This window comes from Prionailurus viverrinus, chromosome D3 (genome assembly GCF_022837055.1).
Source record: "Prionailurus viverrinus isolate Anna chromosome D3, UM_Priviv_1.0, whole genome shotgun sequence".
In the NCBI taxonomy this organism is placed as follows: Eukaryota; Metazoa; Chordata; class Mammalia; order Carnivora; family Felidae; genus Prionailurus; species Prionailurus viverrinus.
In genome coordinates this window covers 51,521,265-51,536,816 of record NC_062572.1, presented here as the reverse complement: position 1 = coordinate 51,536,816, position 15,552 = coordinate 51,521,265, and the positions used below count along the sequence as shown (strand labels likewise).

Sequence of the window (15,552 nt, the reverse complement as noted above, 5' to 3'; positions counted from 1 at the left end):
TTTATTTATTTATTTATTTTGAGAGAGAGAGAGAGAGAGAGAGAGAGAGAGAGAGCTGGGAAGGGGCAAAGAGAAAGAGGGAGAGAGAGAATCCCAAGCAGGCTCTGTACCATCAGTACAGAGCCCAACACAGGGCCTGAACCCATGAACTGTGAGATCATGACCTGAGCCGAAACCAAAAGTCAGAAACTTAACCTACCAAGCTACCCAGGCGCCCCTAGCTATCAACATTTTTGAAGAAATCACTCTCTATTTTAATCCACTATTAAACAGACTCTCCCAGTGCATTTTTGTCTCCCAGGTTTCTTCTAAACATTTCATTACCCACAAAGGAAGTTATGTGCAAATTTATTAAAGTTGCCCAAATTTCCTGATAATATAGAAGACATATTATTGGTCACAAATTACTAGACAATAAATAGTAAGTTATTTTCTGGTGTTACTCAGTAATGCATCATTCTTAAATTATTTAGGCCTAGGGCATTTATAACTCAAAGTGTCACTCATGGGCAATAGCTATCTTACAAAAATGAACATTTGACTCAGCCCCTTCTGAAACAATGTGTCAACTTCATCACATACTTGATTACCTTAAATAGGGTATTCTGAATAGCAGTGACAGAACGTTATCTTAATTAGTAGAAATCATAATTGCGAACACTTAGCATTTGCTATATTCTTGTGGATCCTATGAGACACTGAATGTCTACAAATTCCAAAACATACTCTGAACTTTGAGTCTCATTCTTAGAATTCAAATTGCAAATACCCTCAACTGTCACTTTCTGTTTGTTACTTTAATTCATTCACCAAGCACATATGAAGGGCCTGCTATGTACCAGGCCTGAGCTGAGCTCCTGAGCCCCTAAAGGAATAAGACACAGCTTTGCCCTTCAGCTTGGGAAAATACATACTCAAGCATGTGAAATACAAGCGTGAGTGCTATGATGGAAGTATTTAAGGGTTATAGCTGGAACACAAACATGGGGCGTGCTATATCAGCTGGGGCCTCGGAAAGAAGGTGATCCTGGAAAGATGCATAGCCACTTGCCGGGTGTGGTAGCACGGGCGTTCCCACTCAGATGGATCAGCATGAAGAGGCAAAGGAACACCTACACAGTCTGACAGGTGCAGGTGGATTTGATTGGAGTTCACTAACAAAGCATGGCCATGGCCACGTTGTCAAGGACATGTGTAACAGTCCAAAGAGTACATCTTCATTCTCCAATCAATGTTGAACTATTAATAGATTTAAATTTGATCAGCTTTGAGTTTTAGAAAGACTTACTCATTAGCTGTTGAGAGGGTAAATTTGTTGAGTGTAGCAAAGGCAAAGTTTATCTGTTAGGAAGCTCTCCCTGGAGGCCTGGTGAGCGGTAGAGGGGGTCTGTGTGCCAGGGAGAAGCAGAGAGGATGTTATCTAGAAGATGTTAAAGCTAAACGTCCACAGGACGTGGAGACCAGTTGGGTAAGGCAGGATTCTAAAATTATAATACTTGCAGCTCTGTGACCAGCAGATGGGATCATATTTCAAGGTAAGGGATATAGGAGGACCCAGGTTGGGAGGAATATGGCTGTTAATTTTTCTCTTGTACAGATTGAATTTAGGATTTGAGGTATGTCCATGTGGGAGGGTCATACAGACACTTAAGTCTGTGTCTCTGGGTGGCTCAGTCGGTTGAGTGTCTGACTCTTGGTTTCTGTTTGGGTTATGATCTCATGGCTTCGTGAGTTCGAGCCCCACGTTGGGCTCTGTGCTTGACAGCGCAGAGCCTGCTTGGGATTCTCTCTCTTCCTCTCTCTCTGTCCTTTCCCCACTCATATTCTGTCTCTCTCAAAATAAACAAATAAAAATCATAGAAAGGATAGAAAATAACTTTCCTGTTAAAAAAAATTAATAAATCCGTGTCTCTGAATCTCAAGAAAGAGCTTTAGGTTAGAGAGACAGATTTACATCGTAATGAAATAAAAATGGCTTTCATAGTGAAAGAAAAATGGCTTTCATTTATTGAAAACATTCTATGTGCTAGGCCCTGTTCTAGGTGATTATATATATAAATATAAAAGTATAATATAAAATTTACATATTTATTTGTAGTATTTTCAAATCTTTGATGTAACTCTAAGAACAAAATATTATTATCTTTATTTTATTAAAGAGTAAGTAAGGCTTAGAGCAGTAAACTTGTGTAGGCTTCCACATCTAATAATTTGATGATTTGCTTTGATTTGCAGTGGATTGCAAACATATCATTAAAATAATGTTCACTGACCTTTTCCAGTATCATTTTTAGTATGGATGGGAAGCAAGGTATGAACATGGTGGCAAGCTATATGTGCACGTAGACTGGGCTTTGAAGGCCAATAACAATATCATACAGAGAATATTGGAATGTTGGTAGATTTCATTTTATCTTATTGGCAATAGGAAATATTGGAAGTTTTCAGCAGGATGATGAGAAAAAAGGAAGTGAATTAAAATAGACCAGTGGGAGGGAATATAATATTAATGTTCTTTTGGTTGCAAGTAGCAGAAACCAACTTAAGCAAATGAGATTGTTTATTGGAAGAATACCAGGGAAATCTCGGAGAAAAAAAAAGAGGTTAACAGCCAAGAATGGAGCAGTTTCTGGAATTTCCCCTTCAGGGTGCAGCCAAAAATTAACATGCTATCAGCGGGTCCCTGTGTTTCTGTATCTCTGTTCAAAATACCAAGAGGCTGAGAAACAGATGAGCAGTCCAGCCGGGTGTGGGGCCTTCACTGTGGATCCTGTCAGTTGTGATCATTCACATGTAAACATGGCCTCTCTAGGTCCAACTTTTGACCTTAGGGAAATCATTTCTTCTCTCTTTACTTGATTTGTTAACAATGATATTTTGCAAAGGTGATGACCATAATATTGTGCTGTTGGGATATTTATTTCATGAGGAAAAGCCATGAAATTTGAAGTAAAATGAGAGGTAATGAAAATTCAGTGCCATCAACCACTAAGGAACTTATTTTAAAGGCCCTTAAAAGTCACATGTCTCCCTCAACTTCTCCAGATCAAACCTGTTTTCCAGGTCTGCACATTTTTTCTCTTGAGTGGGAAGGAGCTCTGACCATCCTTCCATTCCTATGTCAGGTCTAGTTTCCTGCTAGAAGTTATGAGTTCTCATTACTATTTTTTTCTTCTCCTTTAATGGAAAATGGTGAAATCCTTTCATTTCATAAACCAAACAGAAAGAAGGCAAGATTATACATTAAGCCCTTAATTTCCTGTAATAATTTGTCTTTTTTTTAAAAGTGTTTATTTATTTTTGAGAGAGAGAGAGAGAGAGAGAGAGAGAGAGAGAGAGAGAGAGAAAGACAGAGCATGAGTGGGAGAGGGGCAGAGAGAGGGAGACACAGAACCTGAAGCAGGCTCCGGGCTCTGAGCTGTCAGCACAGAGCCTGATGCAGGGCTCTAACTCATGAACCATAAGATCATTACCTGAGCTGAAGTCCGGTGCTTAACCATCTGAGCCACTCAGGCGCCCCTATAACTTGTCTTACAATGTAAATGTTCCCTTAATTTTTCTTCAGTGTTGTATGTGTATATATTTTTGTTTTGTTCACTTCTGTATCCCTAGGGCTTATAGCAATGCCTACACATAGTAGGTGCTCAATTGCTAATTGCTGAATGAATGAATGATTTTATAAGACAAGTGAAATGACAAAAAATAGAAAAGAATTTATCAAAGTTTAAGATCAGCAAATGCTTTGGGAGTGTTATGTCAGACTGTCACTGCGGTGCACCAACTATAATACTGTCTGTAAAGAGTGGGTTTAAGTATCAAAAGATCATCTTAGATGTCATCTGAGGCAGGGTAACCATGGAATTACTGAAGAACTTCTAACTTAAGATACTCTTAAAGTAAAATAATAAAGCATTATTCTAGTAATTCCAATGTTAGGTTATTAGGTATTATAAAGGCAGAAAATCTTATTTTTGAATAAACAGAAAAAATCAATTGTTAAAAATATAATACCCACAATTTTAAGATTCCTATATACATACAGTCAAAAAACTTAACAGTAAAATGTATTAGCAGAATTTAAACACACCTACGTTGTTAATAAAAAGCACTCCTTAACAGTTTAGTATATCAGATTTATCAGTGTTGGGTTTCATATTTCTTGTTTTTATGGTGATGATTGCCTTCCTAGTACAGAACTATGTCTCAGTTCTAACTCCAAAAGACATAACAAAAGTTAAAGACAAGTATTTAAAGGGAAAGTCAGGGAGGTGCCTGGGGGGGCGCATGTGTGGCTCAGTAAGGTTAAGCTTCCAACTTCAGCTCAGGTCATGATCTCAGTTTGTGAGTTCAAGCCCTGCCTCTGGCTCTTTGCTGTCAGCATGAAGCCTGCTTCATCCTGTACCCTGTACCCTTCATCCTGTAGGGTACATCCTCTGTACCCTACTGTCTCTGCCCCTCCCCTTCTTGCACTCTCTCTCAAAAATAAATAAAAACATTAAAAAAATTAAAACAAAGGGAAACAGGTGCCTGGATGGCTCAGTCGGTTGAGCATCTGACTCTGGGTTTTAGCTCAGGTCATGATACCAGGGTTGTGGGACTGAGCCCTGCATTGGGCTCTGCACTGAACATGGAGCTTGCTTAAGTTTCTCTTCCCTCTCCCCGATTCTAGCACTTGTGCTCCCTCTCTCTCTCTCTCTCTCTCAAATAAATAAATAAATAAATAGTCATCTCTTGTTTTAATTCATTGTTTTCATCAATAAATTATATTTAAAACTTTCAAGTATGAGATAAATAAGGTCTGGGGATTTAATGTATAACATGGTGACCGTAGTTGATAATGTTGTATTGTGTAATTGAAAATTACTAGAAGAGTAGAACTTATTTTCACCAAAAAAAAAAAAAATGCATATAAATATGTGTGTGTATAATATACATATATGCGAGGTCATAGCTGTGTTTATTAACTGGATGGGAGGAATATTTTTACAATGTATACATATATCAAATAATCACAATGAACACTTTAAATATCTTAACAGTTTTGTCAGTTACACCTTAATGAGCTGAAAAAAATATATTTAAATAACATCAGGGTAAAATGCTTAAGGTAATTGGGAATATCGCAATGGAATGTATACTTCCACATATCATTTTCAGAAAATAAATTTCTCTTTTTAATCATTTCATTCATACTTACCGTTAGTGGGAACTTTATAAGTTGTTTATGAACTACAAGAAAATATGTCAAGTGTAGGATTGTTGAAAACTGCCGGATGGGCTGGACTTCGCATGCAAGCCTTGCATCAGTTCAGAATGGAGGACATGGAGGCAGGTCCGTGCTTCTTCAGTACTTCCTAATTCTGTTAAGAATGATTCATGTAGAAGAAGGAAGGGAAAGAGGTAGATTGATCTCTAGGCTAATTCTATTCCTAATCTCTCTGAGCCTGCTAACAGTGTTGGTTGCACTGCTGTGGCATTTTTTCCTGTTGTCATGGACACTTACCCATTGAAAACACACAGACGCCTGCTGACTGTCCATTTTTTCACATTGCCTGGTGAGTCTTGGGTCTGATTCAGGCTTTGATGAAAGTGGAAAGTACTCAATAGAAATTCATTCTTCTTATTTCATGTAAAACTTGATGTGTGATTCCAGTGAGAAATTAAATGAATTCTGATTTTGTCTGTTAGAAATGTCAGAAACATTTATGGAGCCCATGGGGCCAACGGATACCTTATTTTAAGTAGAAGGGGCAGATTTGCACTTCAGGAAACCACTCTTAGAAACCTGCGAATTAAAAAGATGCTGTTTCAAGAATGCACCAAGTGATAAAGATTTCATTATTTTATTAATGTATAATCTAGTGCGATTTCGAAGAGAAAGACATTTTTATTCATAAAGATAGTAATTCATGGCTCATGCTCACTATGGGCTCCTCCTCCATGACTGAAAGGCAGTGAAGCATTTTGAAAATGCATACTAGGCTTTGGAATCACACAGCTGTGTTTAAATACTAGATCTACCCCTGATGCGTGACCTTGGACCTGGTACTTTATCACCCTGTGACTTTTTTTTCATCTCTAAAATGACACCTCGCTCTTATAGTTGTTCTTAGGATTAAATGAGATAGTGTGTAGAGGCATATTTGGAATAACTGCCGAGTCAATGGACCAAAGCTCTTTCACTATGAGAATAATGAATTAAAATCATTGGCATTTGTTTGTCCTTCGCTATACTGTGAGTCTCTGCAGGGCCAGGACTGGAGTCATCTATCTCGGTATTCTGTGCACTTAGTAGGGCAGCATTTACTATAGTGAGGGTTTGCAGTGTTCTGCATCAGAGGTCAGCTGGATTCTGTTGATCCTGGCCACAGGGCCAGGACTGGAGTCCTCTATCTCGGTATTCTTGTTGCACTTAGTAGGGCAGCATTTACTATAGTGAGGGTTTGCAGTGTTCTGCATCAGAGGTCAGCTGGATTCTGTTGATTCAGCTTCTGCTTCTACTTTTTCCTCTGCTTCCTGCATCTGATATTTTTCAAGCAGTCACCAGGTTTGCTACCTATGGATAATTTTGTTCCAGATACTTTTGTTAATAGGAGGTAAAACTAAGAGTTTTTGTGTTGAATGCTGTTGTAGGAATGAATACAGGTTTTATCAGGGCACTGACCTAAGAAAATTAGCATGATCTGTCCATCACAGAATTTTAGCTGCTTGGAAGACAGTTAATTATTTTGCTGATGTGGTGGCCCTGTGGTACCATCCATTGGTACTCAGTTTTTGGAATACTGCCATACCAGAAATCATACGTGGACTTCTGCTTCTGTGAAGGCAGTTTTGTAACTGTTACGGTGCTATAAAGCCATAAGGTAGTGGTCTTATTGTTATCCTGGACAGTTAACATAGTGATGTAGTTCCCTGTGCTAAAGAGCAGTGTCTTAACTGTATAGCAAAGCAAGTGGAAGAGACTAGAGTGTGTCGCATTCTTGCTTAGACATGTAACTCCAAGGCTCTGTGCACAAATGCTCAGTCAACTGTCAGTAAGCACTCTCGCTCCATCTAACGAAACAGTTATTTATTCTTCAGTAATACCATTTAAAGGTACTATCAAAATAAAAACCACTCACAACTTTTATTTGTGTCTAACTGGTCAAAAAGAGATTTACTTGTGTTTTTGGCATTGGCAATCAGTTGTTGCCAATCTTACAACGTGTGTTATCATCAGATTATAGTTTGGAAGACATTGTCTCGTTGCTTGTCTCCGTACTCTCCTTTTTTTGAACCATAAATGTTGACAGACCTTAACTTTGCTTTCTTGGTGTCTACAGAATCACTATAAAATGTGAAGATCCATTTCATAGTCACACAAGGCTCTAAATTTTGTGGAATTGCTTATTCCCACAACTAGTAGAATTGGGAGAAAATTATCTTTACAAATTAGTGGTGAGAAGAACTTGACAAAAAAAAAAAAAAAACATGTGATACAGACTGTGAAATCCAGACATGGCAGTGGTAGAGCAGAAAATAGGTAATTATAACAAGCCAGAACGTAAATGGGAGCTAGAAACCTATCATTATTTGTAGTTCATTTGGTCCCTAATAATGGTAGTTTGTTCTCTTTGACAGTTGTGGGACCTGGGCAGGTTGCTTAATCTCCCTGAGCCATAATTAATCCATTTATAAAATGGAAATACGAGTTGCTGAGTTGCTGCCTACTCGGGCTGAAGCGAGGATCAGAAATGATCATGTCCATGAAATCATGGAAATATCAACACCAGTCTCCTAAATCTAAGAACACATTGGAAGGCGCACTGGACAAATGCAGCTAGCAATGAGTGCCTATGTGCCAGTAAGCCTAGAACTCAAACTCCTGACATCCCATGCATCATAATATCCCCACCCTCAACCAGGCCTCAGAATGCTCAGATGTCAGAAATGTGGATTCATGCAGGAGGACAGTTAGTGTAGGTTATGGATTTACCAGAGACAACTTTCAATGACCTCATTCCAGTGACTTCAACAAGATAAATGACATGTGTGTCTCCATCATGGGACTAGGTGCTTCTCCAGGGATGGTCTGTGGCGGTCATGTATGAATCTTTTACATCTCACACTGTGTTAGACACTCGGAAGATGCATAATTCATATATAAGTTGGTTTTTTTTTTTAATGTTTATTTTCGTGTGTGTGAGAGAGAGACAGAGATTATGAGCAGGGGAGAGAGAGGAAGACACAGATTCCAAAGCAGGCTTCAGGCTCCTAGCTGTCAGCACAGAGCCCGACGCGGGGCTCGAACCCACGAACCACGAGATCATGACCTGAGCTGAAGTCAAGCGTTTAACCATCTGAGCCACCCAAGTGCCCCTTTATAAGTTTCACTGCTAAGTTAAGTCAGCAGTTCTGACAAAAAATCTTCCACAAAACTGTTTCCTCTTTCAGATTTAACGCATTTCCATTCATCTTTCCACTAGTCAGTCAGACTCAGAACACTGGAATCTTTTTTTTTTTTAAGTTTATTTATTTGTTTTGAGACCGAGACAGACAGCGTGAGCTGGGGAAGGCCAAAGAGAGAGGGAGAGAGAGAGAATCCCAAGCAGGCTCCAGCCTGTCAGCACAGAGCCCGAGAGATCATGACCTGAGCAAAAACCAAGAGTCGGACGCTTAACCAACTGAGCCTACCCAGGCGTCCCTGGAATACTATTTGACTTATTTGCCATTCATAGGTAATCCTCATCCTTACGTCAGACTAGTTATCAGTTCCTCCTCATTCTGTCTTCACGATCCCTGTGGGTATAGGTCTCTTCTTTTGAGGTTCCTGGTTGCCATCACTCTGGCCCAGATCCTTAGGCTCCAACGCTGACCTCTTTAGTGCTCTGCCAGTCTTTGGGTTTCATTCATACTTCCAGCTTTTATGTTTAAGTTAGGTCATGTGTCCCAAAACACCATGTGCACTTCCCCTGCCCAAAAGCCTTCAGCATCTTTGTCCTAAATGTTTGCAAGTCCTCTCTGGTATGTCCATACTAAATTTAGAAATGTATCTTCCACTTCCTCCTTATGTGAACTATATTTTAAGAAACAACTGGCTTTCGCCTTTCCTTGGACTTGTCATCCGCTCTCTTTATTCTGCTCAGTGTTGTTCCTCTACTTACTGGAATCTCCTTTCTTCCTCTCTGTGCCTCTCAAAACCCTCCATGGTTCAGCATTGTCTCCAGAGTATTTCTGTAGACTTACTGCAGGTTCTCACAATATTCTTAAGCTGTCCTAGAATATTTAGTGCATGGTGTGAACTGGAAAGTTAATAGTTGAAAAGGGGATGTTTAAGGACAACACAACATGTGACAAGCCATTGTAAAAAGTAGTTGTACCCTCATGGAGGAAGTCAATCTGAAACCCCATAAAGTTTCATGGTGTGTTTAATGTCTATAAAAATCTGGGAGGAAAAGCATCCTTTAAGAATCTTGTATCTACCCATTAGTAAAATTATTTTAAGGCATGTTTTACACATAGAACATCTTTCATTTTACATGGGGTGCATTACTTTAATTATGAAATTTTGTATTTTAGCAAGCATTCACAGATAGATTCTTTTGACGTTTAATCTCAAATTCGTACCCAATTTAAGGTATAAAACCAGTGACTCCTTACCAGTCCTAATTATCTTATAAGCACTTTGAGATGCTGCTGGGTACACAAAGCACATTTATATTGACTTTTCATTTAAGTTGCTTCTTTAGAGAAAGCTAGGAGAACAACAGATTTTTTTTTACAATAGCAGATTGCCAAGTAACAGGTGATGGATAGTTACTAGCCGAAAAAACTAGAAAGAACACGAATCTTAAGGTAACCAAAAGGGAGATAATTGTCCAAATAGAAATGCTGTTTTACCCCCTAAGAGTTTATTCTTATGTTGTATTTTGTTTTGCAAACAGACAAAAGGACCGGCAGAGCTCAGGAAGGTTTTGTGTTGCTCCGAGGTTGGGGGCAAGAATTTGAAAGGGATCAGTGAATCAGATGTAATATGGGCTCTGTTTGAGCCACCCAATCTCTGTTTTGCTGACGGTCAGTATTCCAGTTATAAAAGGCTGCATAGGCATTTCCGTCAGCTCAAAAGAACTTTATCCCTGTTTTCATTCTGGCATACCTATTATGACTTTGTTCGCTAAGCAGAAGGAATTATGGGAAATGGAAACTCAATGGCATGTTTTTATTAAAGACCAATGTGTGTATCTTCACTGAGAAAGTAAAGAACCAAGCAGAATCATATGTTTTCCTTTCAGGTAACAAAAATCGCCTTATTTATTCCCTCCAACAGTGATTTAGTGAAATTGGAAAACAAAGTAGCATAAAATGAGAAGGCTTATGTACAAAGCATATTTTTGTATTTTAAACATTCAGTGATACTATGAATTTCCGTTACTCTAAAATCAAACTAAAACATAATCAGAAGAAAACTGTGCGCATATAACCTTATGGGGACAGGAGTGGTGGTTGAAGGAAGGAATATTTAAAAGCTGAGTTTCCACTTTGCCTTCTTTAGAGTGGTAAGTTTAGAGAATTGCACATTTACATTTCAAAATAAGGTACATGTTTTCAAATTCAGGTAGCAATACTTTGCAACAAACTGCATTTGTCCCTTTCTGTATATTCCAGACATTTTCCTGCAAACTGCAGGTAAATTAAAATTTTACAAACCAAATATTTTTGTGGCTACTTTCTACCTCTTGTGATACTCTGTTTAATCATGTTATTAAATGTCAACTTCAGCTCTTAAATTTCTTGACCTAATTTCCCTAATCCCCACTCTGTAGCTCTTCATTTTAATTCATATAATTCACTAGAGGAATTTTTAGATGAGACTTTCACTTCTTGATGGTAGATCACTTGCTCTGTTCACTTTTATATTTCTAGCTCGTCTCCCAGTACTTATCTTGTAGTAAGACTTATATTTTCAGGCACAATATCATGCAGCTACAGAAAGGAACCTTATAAAGTGAAGAACGTTTTTACTTTGTCTTTAAATTTCAGTTCAGATGTCTCTCTTTTCATAAATCTAATTTATTTTAAGTGGGATTACTCTGTATTTAGTTGCTTAAATGTGTTTAAGAAAGTGGCCCATAGTTCTCTTTATTAGGATCTACTTTGAGCTTAGCAGATTTTCCCAAAAATAAAGTCAAACTTAAAAGTCCTTGACTGTGAGTCATCTTTAAATAAGAGGTCTATGGTAACATAAAGTAGCTCTACAAGTCTGGAAAATGAAGGTTAACCTCATTAATTTTGTTAAAATTTGCCAAACTTCAAGGGATTTGAAACCGCCTAGAAAAACAATAAGGTATTCAACAAAGTTACTTGTTTTAAATTCTGCACTGTAATCCATTAAAGAATTATCAGAAGGTACTGTGTGCATATAAAATAGGCTGCTTAAAGAAGATGACTTTGAACCTGAGAAACAGAATGCTACTCATTGTAAACCAAAACTTGCGGTGGAATGTTTACATGTGGCCATTATGATATGAACCGAATAGACAATGCCTCTCTTATAACAACCAGTGAGTTTATTTTATTAGAAACTTTTATATTCTTTTAAGTCTATTTATTTATTTTGGGAGGTGCAGAGAGAGAGGGAGAAAGAGAGACTCCCAAGCAGGCTCTATGCGGTCAGTGCAGAGACTGACGTGGTGCTCAATCCCATGACCATGAGATCATAATCTGAACCAAAATCTGGAGTTGGATGCTTAACCAACTGAGTGACCTAGGCACCCTCTGAGTTTATTTTATTAGAAATTTTAAAAAGTAAACATGACATACAAAAGTTAAAGGAGCACCTCTTCTGTTGTAACTTTAGCCTGGAATAGTCATGTTGGTTTTCTCATCATATATCTCCCAAGGAACTTTGTAGGTCTTCAGTTCATCTTTCATGAAAAACATTTACGCCATCAAGCCTGGAAACTTTGGAGACTGTAGCCTTAGTTCTCTCATGTGCATAATTTTATTTTCCAGAGTTACAACAGTTTTGTGCTCCTTACTAAATAGTTCTAAAGAACTGTTCCACAGAAGTTTGAGTTTTACCTTTCCTCATTGACAGTCATTATTTAAAGGGGATGGGCCACAGAATTTGTAGCTTGAAATACTGGTAGTATCTTTTGATCATCAAGATTTATATGTGTTGTGACACTTAGTGCTGCAGTGACTGAAATCTGTTTCGTGCAGAGAAGTCGCCTGGTCTATTCCGGGAAGAGTTGTGTTTCAAACAGAATAACTTGAGCTTCTTTTCTTTTTTGTGAGGACACACAAAGTTTAGCAAAAGAAAAACAGCTAGATTATAAATTACAGTTCATTAACACCAATGTAAATTGTTAACCTATTGAAAAGAAGAGTGACCATTGAATAATCACAGTGAGTTTTATCACTGTACCTGTTACTACCCCTTCAGCTGTAATTACATGGGATGTGATATACGGACTTTAACTTTGCTTTGGGATTTATGGCTTTTTAAAAACTAGAGAAAAATACTGAAAAAAATAACTTACTCCTGTGTGAGTTTTCTTGTCCTTTTTGTCCAGAGAAGCCATTGTATTTTGGTGAAAGCCTGCTCAAACAACAAGAAAAACAAAAACAAACCAAAATAACTTGAGTACCACCTTCAGTGGTGATATTCACTCTGGAACTTGTTGTGATCCCAAATTTTAGATTATGTGTATGCATATTTTTATGCTGTAAAAGATATTAGCAGTCATCCAATGAAACTCCTTCACATTACAGCTGAAATGAAAATTCAAAGCTGTTTAGAGAATTATTCAGTATTAGTAGGACCACAACCAGGACTTAGTTTACTGGCTGTAGTCCACTGCTCTTTTTATTTTTTGCACCAAACAAGAACAAAATTATAAAAATCTCATTATCAATGACATTTGTTCCTATTGAAGAAAAGTACACTATGTCAGACTAGTTGCGGATATAGTTCAATTGAGTATAAAATGGTAATGTTTTATTGAAGATTACTTATACATGAGATTAGATTGGCCTTTATACAAGCAGATTTCTTTTAGTATCTTTTAGCTTCATTAATAATTCATCTCATTAGATAGTAAAGTTACTTCTGTATTGTACTCTAAATTAAAGTGCATATTTAGTGCCCTTGTTGGTTGGACTATAATTTATACAAAGCGTGCTTATTATGTAATGAATCTGATTTTTCTATGTGACTTGTGGAATCAATCCCATTTCTTTATAATCACATCTTGCATATTATATTGTGTGTTTTTTAATAATTCCTGTATCTAAAAAATACCACTAATGGTCTTCCTCATATAAATAGATCTAACCCATGGCTCAGGAAAAGGGGAAATGCTAAGCCTTCATATAAAAACTACAATGACATTTAAATTTTAATGCTGAATATTACTATCAGATATGCGTGTTACTCACACACACATACACACACACACACAGTCCCTAAATTCTGTGAACCAATTCATGTGTGTTGGTAATTAGATCTTTAATTTGTGCCTATGTTGACTTTTCTTCTTCAAGCCTCATGTATTTCAGTCTACCTGGAGACTGCAGTAAGGGACTTTAGTCCCTAAATATTCCTCCCCCACAAAGATAATACATCCTACAAACACCATGCCAAACAAATTTGCCCTAGGAAAAAACCCTTTATACTCATTTTTAACAAAGACATTGAGTGAGGAACAATTGTGATCCAGGCACTGCACGTAACACAAACGTTGATGCCTCTGTGAAGGCACCATCACTGGGGTTTCCAGGCCTCATTGATGCTGAAGCCATCACCACGCCCCTCTCTCCACGCAGCCTGTTGGAATCCCACACTTCCTTCTATGTTCAGATCAAAAGCCAGCTGCCATTTCCATTATGTCTTCAGTGATCCCCTTCCTTCCCCTTCAGATGTACTTGTCAAGAGCTTTGGCTTAGCCCACCTTATTATATATTGTTTTACTTTACTGTTAGTTATTGAAGGCCTTTTCTCCTAAATTTAAGTGCCTAGAGGTCAGGACCTTGCCATATCCACCTCTGTATTCACCTTAGATGACAGAGTGGGAATCATTTGGTTATTTTTCATTCAGTGGTGGCAATTCAACAAGAGATGGAAATATCCCTTGGTCCTGAAATACAGTGGGTGCCTCCTAGGCTGTCGCCAAGAACTTCAGACAGCTGTGTCCCCACTTTCAATGTGACCAGGTAACTTAACACTCTGTGGCCTTTTGTTTCCCTGCATGTAAAGGTGGGGAACTGTGGTACAAACAGGAAAAGGGAAAAAAAGTACATGAAAGTATTTGGATCATTGGAGGTGATATCCAAATGAGATATTAGATCTCACATTCTGAACCCTGGACTCCTGACTTAGAAACAGCAGTAATGAATTATATGGTTGACTGAGTACTCCGTTCAGAGTATAGTGCAAAGCACTTCACTTTTATATGTAGATAGATGGATGGATTCACACATACATACAAAACCAGTTAATGTGATATTATTAACTTGAGCTGTTGGATCTGAGGAAGTGGGTGCAATATCCACCTTTGTGCTTTGTTTCCTTATATTGAGAGTGATGCTGTACACATTCTCATTGAAGCAGGATTATAATTGGTGGTTGAGATGCTGTGGCCACAAGTTTATGTTAAGGGTTACGAGTCCCCAATTTTGAGAAGACCTAGTACATATGAATGAACGCTGGCTCAACACTAGACTGTTGTTACTGTTGACCTGGTCCTTTACTACTAAAGAACTAGTTGGAATTTGTTCATTCCTCCTGCAAGTTTTCAAATAGTGTTGTTTGAGAGCCTATGTGATACAGTAGAACACAGACTCTGGGTGATCCATAGCGTCTCATCCACAGCTGCATGTTCTGGTGGTTAGATCAGTTATTAGATTACAGACATCAAAACATTTTTGTTTTCCCCCTCTCTATTTGCTTAGCTCTTCCTAAAGTGTGTAATATGCTACACCCCGCCCTGTGCATTCTATGATTCATATCACTCTCTCTAGTCAAACCAGCTAATGAATGAAAAAGAGTCTCACGTTCCTTTTATTCATTAATTGGTTTGAGTGAAAAAAGTCCACTCTAATTATCCACTGGTACCAGTGACATGGAAAGAAACAACAAAGAGAAGAAAGTTGGGAAAAATTAATGAAAGGTAACTTTCTTTAATAATAAAGCCTATAAAAAGACCAAAATAAACCAAATGATCTGTTATCGGGACAGTTGGCTTTCCAAGTTTTCTTGCTTCCTCTCCACTTTTATTTTTCTTCTCCTCTCTCTTGCACTGTGTGATATTTCAAATATATAGGAAAGGACTTGAGGCTTGTTGAGGCTTGTTGCTAAAATGCGTAATTAATATGCTACCACGAGACTGGTGGCCCTGTGAACTCGGACAACAGGAAAGGAGGATGAGGTTGCAGGGCCAGGGACCTTTGTGAAGGGTTTTATTCTTTGTGTGATAGGAAGCCTTTGAATATGATCTAATTTATATTTTTAAAAGCCCACTGTAGGTATCATGAAGAGTGGAACTGATAGACCAGTTAGAGGCCCTAGCCACG

General features: G+C 38.1%; 1 protein-coding gene across 4 annotated transcripts in view; it reads left to right on the top strand.

The window, feature by feature from the left end:
• Positions 1–15,552, top strand: part of CDH2 (cadherin 2) — a 214,277-nt gene that overhangs the window by 119,103 nt on the left and 79,622 nt on the right. The window contains exon 1 of one of the 4 annotated variants that reach the window (XM_047828635.1): positions 10,190–10,271. The exons of the other annotated variants lie outside the window; for them this stretch is intronic. Within the exon in view, the coding sequence (XP_047684591.1) occupies positions 10,193–10,271 (79 nt within the window). The 5' untranslated portion in view covers positions 10,190–10,192. Of the gene's footprint in view, positions 1–10,189; positions 10,272–15,552 lie in introns of those variants that run through there. 4 annotated transcript variants of the gene reach the window in all.